Raw genomic sequence first — 23,179 nt, 5'->3', positions numbered from 1 at the left:
TTGTCCCAAAACTATGTGAAAACTATGTGAAAAGGACATATTGTGTGCTGGCTGTTTTCTCAGTTTCATGACATGATTGACGTCAAATCAAGATGGACTTGGAGAGGTTGATCACTTTCAAACTGGCGACCCGATTTTTGGGCCATGTCATTAAAAAGCGAAAATATTAAATAGATTCCCCCCTTTGCCACATCTGCCAAATTGAAATAAATAGTTGGTGTAATGTTACTTCCTGGTACAGGTGTTAACAATGATACTAATTGAGGCTCTGTTCAAATAGCAGCATCCTGACACTGTTTGACATGAATGTAACACAACCGTAAGTAGATCATTGGTAACACCTGTAAACAAAGTAACATTACGCAGATATTTATGTCAATATGGCAACAAAAAAAGGCCTAATCAATGGGGAATCAGGAACACCAACACAAAACTACAGGCTTCAGTTTTTGTAACGTTTTTATAACTTGAGGCAAGTACAGTTGAGTACAGACAAGTACAGACACAGCAGCAAACAGTGGGTTCCATTGAGAATAGGTTCAATAGACCCCCTGCTCCCCCACCCCCCTTTCCCCCTCCATTCTGCCTTACAATGCAATACGATATCACTGTATGTTTGGAACCACTTGCTAATGGATCTGACCTCCACATCCGGCCGAGGTACAGTGGTATGATGAGATGGAAGTGGTACACACACACACTCACACACACACACACACACACACACACACACACACACACACACACACACACACACACACACACACACACACACACACACACACACACACACACACACACACACACACACACACACACACACACACACACACACACACACAGCACTGTGCAGGACCCAACGGGTTTACCCTGTGGCACCGGGACCCGGCCGGCGCCACGTGATAAAAATAGCCCACGTGCCACAGTGGCTCATCACTGTTTCATGACATTAAATATGAAACGGCAAAAAGGAAAACTAGAGCAAGTGAGAGAGAGTGAGATAGAGAGAGAGAAGCGAGAGAGAGATACACAGAGAGAGGAAGTAGGTTGCAGGGAAATGCATTTAATCCAATTTGTCAGGATGCACAACTGTTCAGCATCATAAAGCTCATGTTCAGTGTCAAAGAGAAGAGAGAGAGAGAGAGAGAGAGAGAGAGAGAGAGAGAGAGAGAGAGAGAGAAAGAGAGAGAGAGAGAGAGAGAGACTGTGTGTGCACAGTGCAGCAATACGCGTTGTGAGCTTGTAGATCTGCTATTTACAGAGCACGACAACCGGCACACAACTAAGTATAACTGAGGCTTAACAGCAGTCCCCCTCATCCCCTCTCCAGAGCAGACGCTCTGCTCCCCTCCTCTCTGACTGCTAGCCGGTTAGCCCCCCCGCCCGCCCCCCCCACTGTGCCCGTGACCCACTAGCCTACAGCGGCAGCAGAGTGCTGACTGACTGACATCATCTTACCTTCTTGTCCTTCTTCCACAGCCTGAGACAGCAGAAGCTCCAGTAGAACACATCTCCCACCATGTCAACGACAGACAGACAGAGAGAGAGAGACCTCTACCTCTAGTTCATTCTAATAATGTCACAACAAAACACAAGCAGAGAGAGAGACAGATAGAGAGAGAGAGAGAGAGAGAGCGAGAGAGAGAGAGACGCCCACGCGCACTGAGCTCATCTCTAAAACGATGTCACTGCTCTTCTCTCTCCAACTCCCCTCCCCTGCTGCCTCTAGTCTCCTCCCATCTCTCTCTCTCTCTCTCTCTTTCACTATGACCTCATCGCTTCCTGTTTGGCCCAGCCCACCCAAGCACATGCGCTCGCCTCTGGCTGCATCTCTGTGATGTGTTAGAGAAAACAACTCCTCCCCTCCCTCATCCTCTCCTCCTAGCGCTCTCTCTCTCTCTCTCTCTCTCTCTCTCTCTCTCTCTCTCTCTCTCTCTCTCTCTCTCTCTCTCTCTCTCTCTCTCTCTGTTACTTTACCTCCCATCCCCCCATTCACAGTTCACACCCTCTCTGTCTTCATGTTCAATACCTCCCCCATGTAGAATATCTTGAGAAAGAAATAAATAGTTTTTAAGGGGAATTCCAGTGATAGAGGGGATACCAACATACTGAAAACACCACTAGAATGTGTACAAGTACTGTACACCCCCTGGACATGACGCTAGTATGTCAAAGGTGCTTACCCCAAATCCAACCCTTGATGCAGAGTGCCAAGCAGTGGGTACCATTTTTAGAGTCTTTGGTATGACCCAACCGGTGATCGAACCCCTGACCTCCCGGTCTCAGGGCAGACATTCTAACCACAAGGCCAATGAGCTGGTTTTAGCAATGGCAACTGCTATAGCAGTGGCAACACAGAAATGTGTAGGAAGGGTTAACTGGCGACAAATACAACTACACTGGGAGAAAAGGGGGTTAAATCTTTATTTAATTAACTTAGCTCTTGAAGGATTAACACAATAGTCAGTATTTGCTGTATTTTTTTTATATGGTACTGTACAGGCTGTATGTTTGCTCATGTTGGTATGGTAGACATATTTTCTATCTACTGTACAAATGAAACGTGTTCAGAATCTATGTGAATCTATTTAATGACAAGAAACGATCATGGAGTGGGCCTTTAATAACCTCAGCTGTGTTCTTAACCATATTAACCCTGGTGTCCCTATTTTGGGCATGTCATTATATCACCCTTGTGTGGTAGACTATAAATTAAGCTTTATCTCTCCATTGGGCTCCAACTATTGAATATTTTCCATTATTCTATATTGATTACTTATTTTTTATTGCTTTTAATCAATAAGTACGTTTTTTACATTTATTTCTTTATCAATAGATTTTTTTAAATAATTGACTAAATCAATTAGTCTGATTAACCACTAAAGCCCTATTTTATACTTCGGCATAAAATGGTGTCATGCTAAAAATAGCTATTAAACAGATTGTTTCGATTCTAGCTATCAATTCTCTCTTTCCTTTTCTCCTTATTCCAGTGTCTATCAGTTTCTCTCTCTGTTTGTCTGACATGTGTCACTGTGTTTGCAGACCATCTGACTGACAACTAGATATTAATAGTCAGATATGCCCACCACAACATTGCATGCTGGTTCTCATCCATCATCTGATCGCAGGCTGACCAGACCACAGAGACAGATGACAGCCAGCTGACTGACCACCACACTGTTTAAGGACACACCGCTAACCAGTAACTGGGCAGTAAAATGTCTCAAAATATCAACCCAATGAGGAAGCAGCCAGACAATAGTTGTACACATTGTTGATGAAACTCCAAGAGGCTCTTCTGTGGAACTGAACCCTAAACTGGCATGACACATTCTCTGTTGTGAAATATTCCCTTTAAAGGAATATTTCACATTTTCAGTTTCAGTTTCTTCCAATCCATTATATACATAAATCGTCTGTCGGGTGGAAGGAAACCTCATATGTCCAAACCGGTTACTGTTCTGGATTCAAATTCAAAAGCATCAAAAGTAGCAGATCTACAAGCTCAAAACAAGCTTGTGGATCTGCTACTTTCTATGTTTTTGTGTGACGCTGTAGTATGATCAAGTAGGGCGTTAATTAACGAAAAAACACAAAACATGTTTATATCTACTCACTCTGTCTCTCAGAGGTGGGATGTGGTGCCAATGAATGACATCATCAGAGGGGATTTCAAGATAATGGGAACTACAGTATTTTTCTTCCTGGAAAGTTAGCACACTGAAGTAGAAGACACTGTTTTGCATCAATAACAAATACAATACAACGTTTTACCACCGATTTTTGAACTATCCACAGTCCACCTTGTGTAAACAGAAATTGTACCGCTCCCATAAAGAGCATTAGTGAGGACCGACCCATATAGTATACATATATAAAGTATATCGTTGCTGTCGGGCAGTCTCTTATCTCCATAATAATGGTTCTATCTTATAATGTTCATTAGTGAGGACCAATTATATGAAGATAAGGTTGAAAATAGGTCAAGTGTTCCTTTAACTCTCCAATTCGAGTCCATTTTGTTGCTGAGTTTTGCCATGTTGCAAGACTATAATAACTATATACAGTACACTAAACCAAATTTTTTGAAGCACTTATTAACAGTTAAAAGTGCTTTACCTAAAAAAGAAGAAAATGTCAGCAACAGAATAAAAACATGATACAATATAGACCAGATCTGAATGTTTGTAAACAAGGGTGATGAACGGTATTTCCAGGTAGAACGTCCATGGATATCTACACAATATAAAATAAAGTGTCCAGAACATTAGGTGTGTCTTGTTTGTCAACCTGTGGATATTTAGAACAAAATAATACATCTAATATTCAATAATAATATCAGAAGTGTGCTGTTCTTCCAGAAATAAAGGTTAATGAATAACACTGCTCCAATACGACACTGCCGGCGTTATCAATCCGGAAATATTCGGATTCTTCAATTCTATTCTGTTATCTGTACAATCACCATTTCAGAAGTCATTTCCATTATTATATAAAAAAAAGCAACTGATACAGTTGTCTAGACATTGAGTAGTACATATCTGAAGTTGTCCCTTATCTCTTATCTGTTGCCTTACTTTACAAGAAGACACTGATTTATCAAGCCTGATCCAAGCTGTACATTAAGCTCACAGCGAGCTTGTACATCTGCTATTTATTTATTTTTTAAAGAAAAAATCTCGGAAATGTTTGGAACATTTTTAATAATTTAGATTATAATTATTTTTACATAAACCTACTCTTCTGGGGGTGCCTGGCACAAAACATTCTCAGACGGGGGTCCGCGGCCAAATACAGATCATTTTGGGGGTTCTTGACACGAAAAGGTTTGAGCACCAGCAGATATACAAGCTCACAGCGCGTCACTTCGATAGAACCAGTGTTTTATCTATGGAACCAAGGAGTGGCCTGTGTGTGACTAGACCATCAACTTGTATCTAAAACAATCCCTGTAAAGAGAGACAGAAATGTACAGGAGATGACAGGAGCTGACAAAACAACAGTACCTGCATTGACGTCTAAAGAAGACGAGACACTGATGAGACATTTACAAACTCCTGCCCAAACAATGTCTTGTCTCATACCAGTTACTCAACTACACTGTAGTAGCAGAACACAACAGGGACTTTCCATTGCTATAGTGACCTTTCATGAACATTATGAATTATGAGTCAAATGTCCATTAAACCACATGTGTGAATTTGTGGGATGGAACTATATGAACATTTCATGCAAAATGTAGAACAAACTTTGAAAAAGTTTGGGAAAATTCTACTACTTTGCCACCAAAATGTGGAATGCCCTGACACCATCCATTAAAGGATGTGTAACACTGGTTTCTTTCCAAACTGGCCTGAAAAAACATCTATCAGGAGACCACAAGGGGAGGTAAATGTAAATTCCCATCGAAAGGAGGTGTCATTCACTGCCTGCCGCCCTTTTCTCCTTTGTACATAATGGTGTTTGTATTTGTTGATGTATTATTGTGTGCATTTTTTATGCTATATGTTGATTAATTGAATACATAGGACCACAATGGAAACAAGTCCCCAGGGCCGGCCTTAGGACTTTGGTGGCCCTAAGCAAGATTGTTTGTGGCCTCAAAACACTCCCAGCACAACCTCCCACTCTCTCACACACACACACACACACACACACACACACACACACACACACACACACACACACACACACACACACACACACACACACACACACACACACACACACACACACACACACACACACACACACACACACACACACACACACACACACACACACACACCCCCACACACACACACACACACACACACACACACACACACACACACACACACACACACACACACACACACACACACACACACACACACACACACACACACACACACACACACAGGCATAGAGTAAAATTTAAAAGGATGGCAAAAATAATAGTTAAAGCTTGCGTTTTTGTTAATGTAAATATCAGGAGCATTTTTAGGGTCAGATCTTTAGGGGTGCTTCGCCCCTAATGCCTAATTCATGCCTAATTGTAGACTAATTATCAGTAAGTGATTATTCGATTAATTGTCCATAAATGTGCTGTAAATATACCATAAAGCTCACTTTACTTTTTTCTTTTACTCCTCTGCAATAAGACAAATATTATACTTTTTAACTCCACTACGTTTACTCCACTACGTTGTCATTACTTTTAAGTATAGTATCAGCTGTTATCAGCTGATACTATACTATATACCAAAACTATACCAAAAGTGTACTTACTGTGACTGTCCAAAACTGCAAGTTTTAATAATTTGACCAGGCTTATAATTCTCACCTGTCATTTGAAGTACCTGTCACAGTCACAGTAGCCTGAGGCTACGAGCTCAATCCATGGTCTTGAAGGGCGGACCCAAACACAGCCGCCTGGATTTGTGCGTGGCTTCCTATTGCCTCACCAATCTATGTCCCCGCCTCCCCTCCCCTCCCCCCCTCGGCCTGTGCACGGAGCACGCTGACGTCACCAAATTTAGAGCGACGCCCCTCTGCACTCTGATTGGTTAGGAGATAACAAGGTCCAAGACCATCGTTCTTGCATCGCTCCCCCAGGCTTTTTTTCTTTTGTAACAAAAAAAAAGCCTGGGTTTCCGAGGCTACAGTCACAGTGACGGATCATCGGATCACACTTTTTGATTGCCTGCGAGTTTGGCCTTTCTTCCTGCTCCTGCAGAAACCATAGAAACCTCGATCACAATCATCACAGAGGGTGATGCCCAATTTACTTCCCTATAAGTCATCTCCTCAACCCTGCTTGGGCTAGTTCCCTCTGTCTAGAGCCAGGACGGTGTGTTCTTCATTGGAAATTAATAAAGCTGATCTGCCATCACCAGAAATGACTGAATAGTAGCAGACATCACGTGATCTTCTGAGGTGCCAACGTTCACAGGTTTCTCAATTAGTCTGAACAATTTCTGTGACTATGACGGGCTCCCCGGCCCCCATAGTGGTTGTGGCCCTAAGCAACCGCATAGACTGCTTATGCCAGCGGCCGGCCCTGCCAGGACTTTTTTGTGTTAGCCAAAAATAACAGATCTAACAGGCTTGTATATCTGAGATCTACAAGCGAGATTTGGTGTAGATGGAAAAACGCGGCAGAGCAAACTAATGCTCAGTGTATGACGGGCAATTTCACAATACATTTAAACCTCCACAATATGATTATTGTGAGCATTTTTACGATAAATCATAATAAAGATTATCGTCCCATCCTTATTTGTGTCTCATACAGTAAAATGTGTCTCAGTAATTACTGCAACCTCTCTACTTCAGGTGCAACTCACCTTTGCTCCTGCTTTAGTTTTTTCATGCTAATATATCTTTCTTTTTCGATATGTGCTTGTTAATCAGGACATTCTGGTAACAGTGTGATGGTTCCTGTCTAAATTAAGGGAAGCAGTAGTACTGGATGGTGCAAGCCATAGTAGAAACAAAAACGAGCACACTCAGTCTGTTTAAATGCAATTTGCCGGGTGCACGGCTCACAAAGATTCACAATAAGAAAATGATAACCAGCACTACGAAGTCCTTCTGGTACTTTTTAATTCATTAAGGCACGGGCAGCATGCACGGACGCGTTTCGGCGTCAAGCCTTCCTCAGCATGTATCAATCATACACGCTGAGGAAGGCTTGACCGTCTGTGTAATTAAAAAGTACCAGAAGGACGGAGTGCTGGCTATTATTTTCTCACAGTAGAAAATACCCTAGAGTTCCCTGGTGTTAAAGTCCGTCCTCCATGTGAGAAACATTGGTGTTTTTCTACCGTTTCTTGGAGGCATGACTTTGACTAATTTCCACATTCTTCCACTGGCGGTGCAGTGGGGAACTTCTCTGCACTTCCTTAAAATCTGAGCCGGCTGTGTGATGATGTCACCAATCCAACTAACCTATCATGGACTAATATGCAAATTAGCAACCTGAAACCACTTCGCCTGTCATAATAGAAAGAGCAGATCTGATTCCATCTGATATTATTTAACTTTTACGTGATGCTAAAGGAGTAATCATAGCAGAGTATTTTTTTTACATGCTTTAAAATGCGTCTGGATGGGGACTTTAACAACTCAAGTCCAGGAGAAGAGATTGATTGATTTTCTTACGCTATAAGCAGAGGCAGATGTACAGTATACTGTATGTTCAATGTACTGTATAGTTACATTTATGTATTTATTTGTTTATTTGTACATGTGCAGATGGCCATGCCAGACTTTTAATTGACATCAGGGGTCATCAGGTTTATAAATGTACAGTTTTAACATGTACCGTACAGGGATCCTGAAAGGCAAAGAGACATTCTGTATACCCTCCCTCAGCAGTCTGAGTATTGGCTGTGAACTGAACTGATGGTCAGCAGCACTGAGGGATGGAGGGATGAAGAGAGGGAGGGATGAGGGAGGGATGAGGGAGCATGAGGGATGGACGGATGAGGGGAGGGATGGATGGATGAATGAATGCAGCATTGAGGGATGGATAAAGTAAGGGAGGGAGGGATGGATGGATGCAGTATTGAGGGATGGTGGGATGAAGGGAGGGAGGGATGGATGGGTTCAGTACTGAGTGATGGTGGAGCTTCTGCTCTTGAACTGCTGTTTTCTTTCCACTGGTACATTTATTTATTCCATATTTATGGGTAGATTGTGTATTCTTTGTTGTCGGGCAGAAACCTCTTATCTCCATATTTTAACTTTTTGTGTTTTTTCGTAAATTAACCCCCTACTCATACTACAGCATCACACAAAAGCATCAAAAGTCGCAGATCTACAAGCTTGAAATGCGGCGCAAAGCGACGCGTTTTGAGCTTGTAGATCTGCCACTTTTGCTGTTTTTGAATTTGAATCCTGAAAAGTAACAGTTTTGGACATATGAGGTTTCCCCCGACAGAGACGATAAATAGCTTTTTTACTCTGTTGATTTAATGTCCATATTTTATGACATAACACTGTACACATATTGTGTGTGTGTGTGTGTGTATTTATTTATTCATGTATTTATACAGTACATACTGTATATACATACACAGGCCTTTCTTTTCTTCCACTAGGCCATGCACTGTAATAAACTTGTCCTTGGTATAAATTGTATATTTCTCACCATTCCCATTGACTGTTCATTTCTACCCACGCTACTGGAGACTGGGGGATGTATACAGGACTATATTTACACCTCTTCATATACTGCTAATAATATGCCGTTAATATACTGTTAATATTCTGTTCTGTGCACTTTAACTAAACGTATATCTACACCTCTTTCACCATGCTAATTCCCAGGGAGTCTGAGTGCTGAGGGTCAAGCAAGATTTCTGTATACCTGGTTTCACTCTTTTCTTAATTCCTTTACAATAGCTTACTCTTTTTTAAATGTATTAGTACATTTTTATTATTAGTACTATTATTTTATTACTCCTTGATGTATCTATTTTTCTGTATGTCGTGTGTTTCTTAACTGCTGTGCTGCCATGGCAACTGAATTTCCCCCACGGGCTCAATAAAAGTCTGTCTGTCTGTCTGTCTGTCTGTCTGTCTGTCTGTCTGTCTGTCTGTCTGTCTGTCTGTCTGTCTGTCTGTCTGTCTGTCTGTCTATAGAGGGATGGATACAGCAGGGGAAGGACATGAGGGGACAGACAGACAGGGACTTGGCTCATCATCCTCCAGGACAAACCTGAGGCTGTGTTTGGGACAATGACGCAATCAGAGTGTCCTGTCCTGTGCTGTCCTGTTAAACAGGGCACGTGCCAAGTATGGGATGGGATTACACCCTGCCATGTCCTGTCCTTCCTGGGTGGACACACAGACACACGTGAAGATGACCTTAGTCTGTCAGTCTGTCTGTCTGTCTGCCATCGTAATAGCCTGACCCTCTTCACAGAACAGTGTAATTGGCTGACTGGAGCAGCAGCTGCTCAGACAGACAGTATGTCATCAGTGTCTCTGCACTGTAAGGAGAACGCTGGGCAATAAAGTCAAAGTGTAGAACGGAGAGAGTGTGACGGAGGGAGGGAGAGAGAGAGAGAGAGAGAGAGAGAGAGAGAGAGAGAGAGAGAGAGAGAGAGAGAGAGAGAGAGAGAGACGGGTGCAGCCATCTCTCCTGTTCATCCACTTTAACGTCTAGACTACCACAGTAGACTGGGATGTTTCATTACTCTGATTGGCCTGCAGAGGGAGAGGTGGATGGAGGTAGAGTCAGTTATAAAGGATAAATACTGTGTTTGCGTGTGTGTGTGTGTGTGTGTGTGTGTGTGTGTGTGTGTGTGTGTGTGTGTGTGTGTGTGTGTGTGTGTGTGTGTGTGTGTGTGTGTGTGTGTGTGTGTGTGTGTGTGTGTGTGTGTGCGCGCGTTCCCACTTTGTGTTCATTTGTGTGCAAAGTTGCACAGAAATTGTGTGCGTCATTTTCTGCAAAACTTTGGAAGCCAATCGAAGCCAATGGGTATTGAATATGAAAAATATGACAGATCACATGACTACAGAGATAATGTGTGAGGTTTGTACAAAATCTGTAAGAGTAGTAGCAACAACAAAAAAAAGTGTTTTGTAGAGATCGGCCTCATGGTGGCGCTGTAACAAGCCAATTAAAAAAACCTGGGGCAGAGGTTCTTCCTTGGCCTACTGGTAGTGTGAGTGCAAAGTTTCACGCCGATTGGTCCAGCGGTGCTGCTGAGATTAGCGGTTTACAGATGGACGGACATACTCACAGGAGTGAAAACATAATCCCATCCATCGCCTGGCGGGGATAATTATTGATTTATTCTGTGTTTGTATTCTTCTAATTAGCAGCCTATAATAAGACGTAAAAGCCATGGTGGTTTTATAACCGGGATACGGGAAGGCTGCCCGCCCCTGTATTAGGGATGTATGATTTCTGACACATACTGTATTCAGAGTATCACAAGGCCCACACATGCCCTGACTTTTTAGAGGAAGTTTTAGAAAACACTTGGCCTGCTGTGTGTGGGTAAAAACAATGACTAAAAGCCCCTGACTTCACCACAACCAGCTGGGGGGGTTTCCATAGTTCTGAATGAACTACCCTGTTAATTGTATTCGGTTTTCAGTCTGCACCAAATCTCTTCACCAAAAATAGCCGATTTACAAGCTCACAACGTGTTGTTGCAAAGCGACGCGTTTTGATACAATGTATCAAAAAATATAAAGGTAGTCTAGCTCATCGAAAACACTATGGATCCGGGCATTCAATAATGCAATCCTATTGAATGCCCGGATCCTCTGTTCTTTCACTTTTTTATCTGGTTTGATCCAGGAGCACCTCTGATACTTTTAATTACTTCTAACTACTTGTTTCTCCTGCGAGCACCTGATTGTGTTGTTGTTGTTTTTCTCTGTTGTCAACCTAGCCTCATTGTTCAACGTAATCCAAAAGGGACATAATGAAAGTAGTTAATGAAGATATGGGAACGGGAAGGTTCCAGATTTGAAATTCCGACTCCTGACACTGCATGTCAAAGTGTCCTTCCTTGAGCAAGACACTGAACCCCTAACTGTTCCTGATTAACAGGAATCCTTGCATGGCTTCGTGAATGTGTGTGTTGTGCGCATCGGCTCGGCTCGTCACCAAAATCCAGATATACACATAAATCATCCATCCACCATACACCCAAAATAATTATTTCCCCGAAATACAGATCCGCATCCGCCCTGCACCCACATGGACATAACTTATTAATAATTTCATACTCTAAATCTAGAGAAAAAAACTTACACTGAACTTACACTGGTGTGCATTACGCACTGTATGTCATGGAACCTCTCCTATTGTAGATGGACGTGACAGCAGACCAGCAAAAAAGCTAGTGAACTTAAGACTTCACAGAATGAGAATATAAAGACACCCAAATTCATATTTTGCGGGTGGGTGACATAATACATAATTAATGTAGGAAAACAAAATATTTGGGTGTTGGTAGCGGATCGGTTGCGGACCCCACCCGCGATCCACTATTAATCAGAATGTAATTTTTTTATTACCCAAGTCCACCTGCTCTGCAGATAACCGTGGGGTCCGCAGATATAACTGCAATACACGCATCTCTAGTGTGTGTGAATGGGTGAATGTGAGGCATGCATTGTAAAGCACTCTGAAATGATGACTAGAGCACTGCTGTGTGCAGTCCAAGATGTTCAGGCCAGTTACTGAAGGTCAAGATGGAAGGAAACAGATAAGAAACAGATAAGAACTAAGAAAGAACATTAAAAGAGAAAACTTAAGACATGGTTTGAATGTGTTCATCTGTGCTTCTGTGAATACTATCACAGGATCGGTACTGCTCTCTTGTTCCCCTAGGTCACTTTCAGTCGGATATATCAACTCTAAATTGCACCTGTTTTAATTGATGTTGATAAATCATGTGATGCAATTTTCTTTTAAATCATGTTATGTTATTTATTTAAAATGTATTTTTATATTGTTTGTGCTTTTCTCAGACTTCCCACTGGAAAAGAGGGTCTCAGCCCTCAGTTCCGAGAATTAAATAAAGGTTGAAATGAAATGAAATCAAACCTACAGTACTTTTTCATACATTCATGCTCTCTGGTCTCATCTGCGATTAAAAAAGAACCCATTTTGAGTGACAGCAAGCTGCCAAGACAAAAAGAAAGCATCCTCATCATCATCATGATCATCAGAGAGACTGCAATGTATTTCACAGCACGATACCGAAATGCAAATAGAACAGATTTTTTGATCTGCAGCCATCAACAGCAAACTGACACAGATTGGTTCCTCTCTGGCACTGGAATCAATCCAGTCCCTTCTATAATGCAGTACCACTTACTTCTAGAAGCACTGTCTCCCTGTCTCTCTGCCCTGCAGTGACCTGTGGTCATGTCTTTTCAGCACCTGTCCCTCTTTCTACTTTCCTGTATCACAGGTAGCGGCTTTCACTGGTGACAACAACACACTGTGTAAGGTAATCTGACCAAAAACCACAGAAAGGCTGATTGTGTTCCGTTACAGCTCTGGACGCATTCCCACAGTACTACGTACGTACGTACGCTGCCCCAGACCTACATTTGTATCCACAGCTAAGGTGCCCAACGTGGACCAAACATGGGGGAGCAAAACTATAGGTTGGATGCTCTACAAGGTAAGTATGGGACCCTGACATTCCATTATGAGACTAACACAACCCTATTAGACTGCATGTTTTTGTCATTTGTGTAACCCCTGCTTCCAATCTTGACTAGATGCTGCCGGGCAGAAACCTTGTGTGTCCAAAACCGTTCGTTTTTCATTTTAAAAACATTTTAAAATAGTGAAAATAACAGATCTCCAAAAGCTCACAACGCAAGGTTTCTGCCCGACAGCAAAATGATGTTGAATCTCGATAGCACATAAGGGCTGTATAAAATAATTTTGCAATATGGCAGAATTAACCCTCCACTCTTACGGGTCACTTTTGACACAGAGTTAAAACCAATGATGATGAATCTTTGTGAATGTAATATAAGTGCTGCTGTATGAGGAAAGCATAACTGTAGCAAAGAGACAGAGAGACAGACAGAGTTACGGGTTTGCCCCTTACCATGATGAGGCCGGTAGTGATGGGGTCGTTGCAGCCATGACACAGCTCTCCAAACTTGGCCCAGTAGTCCTTCTTACAGAAAAGACGTCCATCCTTCTCATAGTACCAGTGGGACAGAGACGCACTGCACTCACAACACCTGGAGAGGACGAGGGACAATCATTCATTACTTGCTGCCCCATTCCTGTGTGTGGAACACGCTCCCCAACACTATCAAAGAACCCCCCACCCTCCACAAATGTGTGTGGGGGGGAATGAATTGGCATTACGACTAAATTGGGATGAAAAAGGGGCAAAAAGGCAAAAAAGACAAAAAAAGACAATCGCGTTTATGCTAAGCTATTTTCACATAGTATAAGTATATAGGGCTTAAGTGGTAAAGTTTCTGTTTATTTGACAGCATGTGGAGGCGTGGCAGCTTTTTCATATTGAGGAAAACATGTTGTCATACCACATTATAGCGCGCTACTAGACTATCCCTACTGTGTCCTATAGTAACATTGGTATCATAACACTGACATCTGAATGGAATGTTTATTTAATGTCTGTGTCATCACAGCAGATTAAGATAAGATTCTGTTAACATAGAGTCCAGGATGAAAGTATGATGTCAAACTGCTAGGCATCAGCTGCTGACTGACAGACAGACAGACAGGGTGAGGACAGAAGGGCAGATGACTCAGAAGTAGAGGACAAGTGGAACAGAGACAATGTGTTGTTGTCATTTAACACCATGGGAGTGTGTAGCTGAGAGAAGACAACTGTAAGACAGCACACACACACACACACACACACACACACACACACACACACACACACACACACACACACACACACACACACACACACACACACACACACACACACACACACACACACACACACACACACACACACACACACACACACACACACACACACACAGCAGTGCAGGTTCTACATACAGTATATACACATATATACAGTGTAGTGTGTAGATGTAGAACCTGTAGTGACTATACTGACGGCATGGCTCTATAGATGTCAAGCCTAGTCTATAAGAGGGTCGATCTGTCTTGTCTGTGTGTGTGTGTGTGTGTCTGTCTGTCTGTGCGTCCGGAGCTCATCTCGCAAGCCGTTGGACCACATTTGTGCGTGCGTGCATGTGTGTGTGTGTGTGTTTGTGTGTGTGTGTGTGTGTGTGTGTGCCTGCATGAGTGCGTGTGCAAGTGTGCACGTGTGTAGGGGGAGTCAGATGTAAGAAGGGGGGCTCCAAGGAAAAAAAGGTTTGAATTTACAGTCAAACAATGGGAGAGCTTTAACTGTTTGATAACGTTGCTGTCAGACAGAAACCTCTGATCTCCATATTCTAACTTTTTGAGTTTTTTCGTAAATTAACGCCCTACTTGATCACACTACAGCGTCACACACAAGCATCAAAAGCGGAGCGACAAGTTTCGAGCTTGCAGATCTGCTGCTTTTGCTACTTTTGAACTTGAATCCTGAAAAGTAACAGTTTTGGACATAAGAGGTTTCCACCCCACAGAGACGATATTTAAAGACCTTAGAAATAAGCAGCTTATGAAGGCCAAAACTAATTTCTTCTTTTAAGACAATAAAACAGGCAAAGGGGAACGCACAAATATAGTGGAAAAGTATTGATCGCATTACAAGAACAGAGTGTGCCAAGACTGTACCTGATGAGATTAAATATAATATACAAGATGACTTTTGCTGTTGCAAATATTTTTTTGTGTTTAAAATGTAATAATGATAAGGTGTATCTCCATGCTACCCTGGGAACGCCTCGGGTTGGGATCTTCAGTCAGAGCTGGATAATGTGGCCTGCACGGAAAGGCAGAAGTCTGGGTTAGATCTGCTGGAACTGCTGCCTCCGCTGCCCGACTCCAGATAAGCGAATGAAGATGGACAGACGGACGGACGGACGGACGGACGGTTAATATCTTCGTCTACCTCCAAGACAGCAAGGCCTCATCCTGCCCCTACCCCTCCCCTGGTGGTCTTTGGCACCCCACCAGACCCCAGGTTGTGACCCTCTGTACTAGAGGATGCCGCTGTCTGCAGGGTATTAGAGTGTGCTGTTGGCAGGTCAACAGAGGACATTCTAGAACTAGAAGATACTTCAGTCATTACTGTCACTCACACTCTGCACACCCACATCCTGCAGCCCTCTGTGACAAGAAAGAAGAAATGACCTTGCAAACCATATGTGCGTGTGTGTGTGCGTCCGTGTGTGTGTGCATGTCTGTCAGTCAGTCAGGAAAGCACACTCCTCCATGAACAAATGCATATCCCTTGTCATCCCTTTGCACCAATATTCTTTCATTTTTTTGCGTGCTCACATGCACACTTCAGGGATCAGGGATATGTCTGGGGAAATGTACAGTATGGGCAGTGTGGCGTAATACCTAAAATAATGAACTACTGTTGCTCATAACATGTCCATATATGTACATGCATATCGTTGCTGTCGGGCAAAAATATCTTATCTCCATATTTAAACTTTTTTGTATGATCAGATCTACTACTTTTGCTATTTTTGAATCTTGAAAAGTAACAGTTTTGGACTTGTGGAGTGGAGGTTTCCACTCGACAGAGACGATATATGAACATGTTATGAGCATGAACACACAACAAAAAATGAACAAAATGAATGGAACTAGTGGAATATCGTGCAAGCCATTGACATTATCATGTTCATCACCACACAGGAAATAAGCCCTTCTCAAGATAACTAAGAACACACTGGTGGTGCGGTCAGTACTTAGAAGGATATGGTGAGTTGACAAAAACACATTGGCCCGCCCGAATGCTTAACTGTGGGGCTTACAAGCCTTGCTTAAATTTTTCTCACAAATTTAAAGCATCATCGCAAAAATACACAATGACCACTGACTGCACAGCAGAGGGGCTTAAAGGACACACGTAGGGGATATACATTTACTAAACGCTATTTAGACCATTTTGGCTTGTCTATGTATCTGTTTTACTTTTATTTAATGCTGTTTGATTAGCTAAAATGGACAAACACAGGAAACGAAATAACACTACAGTGCATGGCTGTCTGTCTGCACATCACCACAGCACGGCACGAGTTGTTTTGAGGGACGGACTGCTTTGGAAAACGTATGTCCAAAGTGCTACACATGCATTACACATGCACTACACACAGGGTTGAGTACCGAGAACCGGTACCATACTAGAACCGGTACCACCACATCCGATACTACCGATACCGCATATTAGTAGTACAGTACCGAATAGGTACCGTTTTGTAGTGCTGTGTAACTTGTGTGATGATTTATGCTGAAAGCACAAAGTAAGGCAACACTGGCAGCAGGCTCTCAGAATGAAAACAAGTAACATTGTTAAAAAAAAGGAAAAATGCAATGATTAATGTCATTGACTGTTTAATGTATGGAAAGTCAGTCCTGGCACAGTTTAGGCACCTTTATAAAAATAACAGTTGAGCAGCGGTTTAGTACAACATTGTTCAAATTGGCCTTGGCAAAAAAATAAAAGAAATGTCGGAAATGTTTTGAAAAGTATCGGTTCTGGTGTTTTAGCACCGGTATCGGATAAAAATCCAATCGATACACATGCCTCTGCTCAATGTTTGCCGCTTGTGGGCGTGTCTCTCCAACCCTCTGCATAGGAAAGTGACATTGATGAGCAGTGGGAGCTCCACTGATCTCATTCCCCCCAGATTTGGCACAAAAATGGGGATGAATTCATTCTCAAGGCTTTTTGTGTTATCCTTTTAACATTATTGTATAACTGTACCTCTGTTACTTTTTGCAAACTGTTAAAATATTCAGTCAATCAATCAAAAACACTGGATACAGAGAGAGAGAGAGAGAGAGAGAGAGAGAGATGAAATGCTGAAATGCTCGGTGCTGGGAAGAGTAGTGCTCCTCCTAGTGCGTCGTGCATGGCAATTTGCACTGTCAGCTCAAAATGATGCTTTCTGTGAACCCGGCCCTTAAGAGCTCAACACCACTGACAGCCTAGTAAACGTCATTCTGGAACCCGCTTCGACTAATGAGAAAGGTACAACAGTCTACCTACTGTAAATGATCCATATCTAGAATTTAGACAACTTGGCACACCAGCCTGTCAATTCCTTAAAGGTCCTATATGACAATTGTACTGCTCACCACTATTTGAAGGGCACTCTGCAAGCCTTGAGCTCCGCAATGACAGCTACAATGAGCCCTATATGTCCAACTGCTTCACCCAGTCATTTTACCTTGATAACAGTTTTAGTTTGGAGAATGAATGAGCCTCGACAGGCCGTGAAAACCTTACTGAATGTAGAGGTGACTGGCTGCTGGGTACCTAAACATCTTTCTGAGGGAAAACAGCTGGCCAGGGAAGATGACTAACTGAGTGCACGGACTGAAGGAGGGTATATTAATACTTTATCCAATTAAACCCCAATATACTTCATTGACAGGGGTCCCCCAGGGAACACCAAACCTCTGCAACGCGTTATGAGCTTGTAGATTGGCTATTTTCGCTGAATGTTCACCTATATTATTATGACAAGCAAAGAATAGGGACACTGGGGCTTCATCTGGTTAAAGATCACATGGTATTGCGTTCAAACCAATTCCATTACAGTACATGTCAATGCAGAGGGCCCGCCCACATGTCAAGGGTCCTCCCGACATGCACATCAAAGCCAAAATCATGTCATGTCTCATCAGGCCCCTGGGAGTCGGCCAGTCATCATACCTTTAAATAAATGTGCTATTACCTGTACTCTACCAGACAGTACCTATACATACAGTATATAAATAAATGCATAGTATATGCACTGTGCATAGACAATGGATGCATGCTGGATACTGTCTGCAGGAGACCCCTGAGACACAGAGAGAGATAAATACAGAGAGGCAAGCTGGAGGAGAGAGAAGTGCTGACAGAGGGAGAGGATAGGAGGATGAAGACAGAGTAGGGTTCTCACTCAGAGATGTGTTGACAGAGGGAGAGGAGAGAGTAGGAGGATGAAGACAGAGTATAGGGTAAGGACATAGAAAACAGCAGAATCGTTCTAAAAAAATATTTAAATAACATTTTCAAAAATACCAAACACAGCCGATCTACAAGCTCACAATAATACAATACAATGCGTTATTGATCTGCTATTTTCACAATTTTTACGTGACACTGCTATACGTACTGTAAGTGTAAAACAGAGCTTAAGTGGTTAATCAGACTAATCAATTGTGTTACTTTATAATAAATCAACTAGATTTATTTTCACGTTGATTCGTTATAAATACAACACAAATAAAAAAAAACACTCAAAAAAGTAAGTGACAGATTAATCGCCTGCAGACCTAGAGAGCATTGCATCAACACTGATATTGCAGTGGTGAGAGGATAACTGGAGTGATTACAACCCGTCTCATTCTTTTCCCCAAATGCCTTTTTACATTTTTTATGATGATCATTTTGTCAGCATTTCTGCTTCATTATTTCAGCGACAGTGAGAGAGAGAGAGAGAGAGAGAGAGACAGGGAAGGCGGGAGAGAAACAGCCAGCCACCCGGGCAAGTTTATGACGATTAGCGTAGCATTGCACACTGTCACGCCCTCTAATTAGGGTCTGTCCTTTCACTCACTACTTAGTCTGGCGTAGCAGACTTTCAGACATCCTTGCCTAGTACCTACTGATAAGTCTGGTGACACTCTGGTGACAAAACCTGCATTGCGTTGAACAAAGGGGCGGTCCTTCCTAATCTGGGCGGAGGGAGGCATTCATGTGGTGAAGATGGTAAGGGCGCGGTGGTACCGACTGCACGGTGGCGCAGTCGGTAGCGCTGTCGCCTCACAGCTAGAAGGTCCTGGGTTCGATTCCCGCCGGGGACGCTGTGGGCACTGGGGGCGTGTCTTCTCCTCCGCGTCATCAGCGCCCATACCCTAGGTGGGGTTGGCGAAAGGGCCTTTCTGTGTGGAGTTTGCATGTTCTCCCCGTGTCTCCTAGGGTAGTTAATACCCTCACAAAAACATGTAGTAATCCTGGTCACTATACCGCCTCCCCCATGACAGCCGGGGCGCCTGATGGAGGGGAAGGGAACTGGTTGGAATAACGTGTTCCTTCCACGCACTACGTCCAACCAGGGAAACTCCCCCCTGTCAGGTGACAAGAAGGTCAGTTGGCTCTCATGCCTGAAGGAAGCATGAGCTCGGCCCTGGCCTCCCTACTGTGGGGTGACAGGTGTAATACTGGTGTAGGGCTGGTGTAGCGCCCAGGATCACTTAGGAAATTGGCACCGGGTGAAAAAAATGGGTTATAAAAATCGCGGGATAAAAATTTAAATAAAAAAAAAGAAGATGGTAAGGGCGTGTCCTAAAAAATAATCTGGAAGTAGCTTTGTTACTGGTTGCCTTCGTCGGCCGTCCAATCACATACAATGAATGTAAATGTATCCAGATGATTGGTTGGTAGGCTGAGATATCCAATCGATCGTCTGGCTATGTGAGACTACTCGTTACTTGGCACAGCTACGCGGGACATAACTTACAGAAGGGGTCTTCAAAAGGGGGACCGGGACCCCTAGTGGGTCCTCAGGGATACTGCAGGGGGGCCGCCAAATCGTTGAGTGATAGGGACAATATTTTTTAATTTCTACATTAACCCTAATTGAACCCTATTCTGTGGGAAACATTAGCCAAAAATAGCAGATCTACCAGCTCACAGCACGTCATGAGCTTGTAGATCGGCTATTTTCAGCTAAGACGTTTGGTGTAGAGGGAAAAAAGAGCAGACCAAGAAAAAGGTAGAGTTTACAAAGTATTGAGGATTTAAGTGGTTAACTGTCTGAAAATACACATTAACATGAATCCAATAGGTAGTGGGGGTCCCTGCTTCATGTCTCTCTCAGCTAAGGGGTCCTGAAAAACATTGAAGACCCCTGCCTTACAGGAAGGACTATAGCCTTATTTATGTGGTAAAGTATGCAGTGTTGAAGTTATGTTTTTAGTCCAATTATAATAACCATAAGTTAACGGATTCACACTTTAACAACTTCTACGCTCTACTGTTATTGTTGTTTAAGCTTCAATGTCCCCAAACACACATACACGTAAGAAACATAATGAGAACAGACAATCTACTCTTAATACATGTTGCATCGATGCAAAAAAATGCTTCTGTTAACATATGTCATACAAAAATAATTGGCTGGAGAAGGGTTTAGAGAAGAGTGGAGAAAAATAACGCTTCTATATAAATATCTTCTACAAACAAGAGAGGAAGAAGGAGTGCCCTGCAAGAATGTTTATTTAACCTCTGAGTGTTAAAAGTGTACCAGCAATGGACCACATTTTTACAGTGTGGAGACATTTGAGACAGCATTAAAACCAGCTGTGCTCCCCCAGCAGGAGCAGAAAGTAAACCACCGACAAAGAGAAAGAGAATGGGGGGTGGTGTTGTTGTTGGTCAAATGGAGAAGCTCTCACACTGCTTCCTAAAATCACCTCATGGAATGAAGTCAAACTACACTTAGGATAGGCTAGAGTTCATCTACTCACTGACCTACACAGATCCGCCGATACTGAGGTCATAGGTTCGGTATTCGTAGTGCCCCCCCCCCCTCATCCAGTTATTACACTATCCCGGGGCGCAGTCCGCAGAAAGAGGTAGGGAGAAGAAAACTAAGAACAGACACTGTCAGTCAGTCACAACAGGAGGGAGTAGAAACTACACACACACACACACACACACACACACACACACACACACACACACACACACACACACACACACACACACACACACACAACAAGTGAACCTAGGAGTCCTCTTTTAAAAGTCCCTAGGATGGGGGCAGCTTTGATCCTCAAAGCGAGTTTGTCCCACAACTTCGGTGCCAACAACACAGCAAAGGCACGGTCACCCGTCCTTACTGTGCTAGACCGTGGAGTCTTCATATACAACTGACTGTCAGATCTGAGTGACGGTGACCTGGACCTGGTAGATTGGTCTAAAAGTTCCCCAATACAGGGAGGTGCAAGACCGTTACGGTCTAAGATTCCCTTCTGTGAAATCTTAAACACTACAAGATTTTAAAACCATTGTGCATCACGGACTATAGGATATTATTATCATGCCTGTCAGAACAATTAACTACCATGTTGTCTCTGTTGGGTGGAGACCTCGTTATGTCCAAAACCTTTCAGGATTCAAATTCAAAAGTAGCATAAGTAGCAGCTCGAAGCGCGGCCCGAGGCTACTTTTGCGTGATTCTGTAGTATGATCAAGTAGAAAGTTAGAATATGGAGAGATAAGAGGTTTCTGCCCAAGAGCAACAATGTATTTCCTCCATTACAACAGGCTGTTTTCTTGTCATGTCAAAAGTCTCTTCCAATTCCAGCCGCAGCGCGGCTCTAGACAATGCTTGTGATTCCACAGATTGAATCTGCGGTTTAAGATTGGATCTTTGCACCCTTCACACTACAGGCTCAGCCTCGGCAGATCTCGATCAGCCGAATATATATAGACCGGCTATTTTCAAATATCCAACTTTAAGGTTTAAAGTGCTCATGTAGCCTAGTCGCTTTTTTTGGGCTTGTTTTCATAGACCTGGTTGCTTATTTCTCTGTTCCTGACCCCAAAATCTCCCCGTTTATCCGTAATGTGAGTCCAGCTTTAGCAATGTTATTTAGTAAAGAACAAATAAACCTGTGGGTGAAGGGGAACCTCGGTTCTAATCGCTGGTAACCGTGTTATGAAAGCAATCATACTTGAGGTGGTGATATAATCATGATTATAACACGGATATGGGTTTTTTAAGGTAACAACACCCGGAGCCAGTTTATTGGTCCTCTGGAAGTTTATATAAGTAATGCTGTTTCAACAGTTAGTACAGTGGTTCTCAAAGTGGGGTCCGGGGACCTTCAGGGGTCCTTGAGGGGGCTCCAGGGGGGTCCCCAGAAAAAGAAGTTAACATAGCATCACAATCATTTAATTTAATTTTGATGCTTTTGTGTGATGCTGTAGTATGATCAAGTAGGGGGTTAATTTACGAAAAAACACAAAAAGTTTGAATATGGAGAAAAGAGGTTTTTGCCTGACAGCAACGATATATTCAAACAGTATCTTTCCCTTTAATTCCAGTTATGACTGTGGTTCTATAGTCAAAATCAATGGGGGGGGGGGGGGGGTGAGTAATTGGAAACATTTTAAAACAATTATGGACCGGCAAATAAATTACACACACACTTCTACTTAGCAAATTACACCCATTATCCATATTACGTGCATTGAGATGATCTCATTAGTCTGTTTTGAGTTGTCATATGCTCTGAACCACAGTCTGTGTGCTCCATTTATCACACAGGCCACTTGACCCGAGTCAATACATTATGTGATTAACCCATCGAAGATGGCTTGAGTGTATGAGCAGCTGGAAAATGAATGGAGAGAATAATGACTGAATGGAGTAGAGTGTTCCCAAGGTGATTAGATTGTGTGGAAGGTAGAATTATATTACAGTAAATGTATTGGGACAAGAGACGACAGACTCATGCAGGCAGACACATGCACCATCGTATTAGGCAGTACAGAACGCCCACTCTACATGC

The 23,179-nt window shown here is 42.8% G+C and overlaps 1 protein-coding gene across 3 annotated transcripts in view; it reads right to left on the bottom strand.

Moving 5' to 3' along the window:
* limk1a (LIM domain kinase 1a) overlaps positions 1 to 23,179 on the bottom strand; it is a 106,100-nt gene that overhangs the window by 38,587 nt on the left and 44,334 nt on the right. For all 3 annotated transcript variants that reach the window (XR_013933180.1, XM_080428687.1, XM_080428688.1), the window contains one exon: positions 13,587 to 13,725. Coding sequence is in view for 2 of the 3 variants with exons in the window: in XM_080428687.1 (XP_080284813.1) it covers positions 13,587 to 13,725 (139 nt within the window). In the remaining variant the exon portion in view is untranslated. The remainder of the gene's footprint in view (positions 1 to 13,586; positions 13,726 to 23,179) is intronic.

This window comes from Gymnoscopelus braueri (assembly GCF_963280865.1).
Source record: "Gymnoscopelus braueri genome assembly, chromosome: 5".
NCBI classification, from domain to species: Eukaryota; Metazoa; Chordata; class Actinopteri; order Myctophiformes; family Myctophidae; genus Gymnoscopelus; species Gymnoscopelus braueri.
This window is presented reverse-complemented; position numbering and strand designations above follow the sequence as displayed.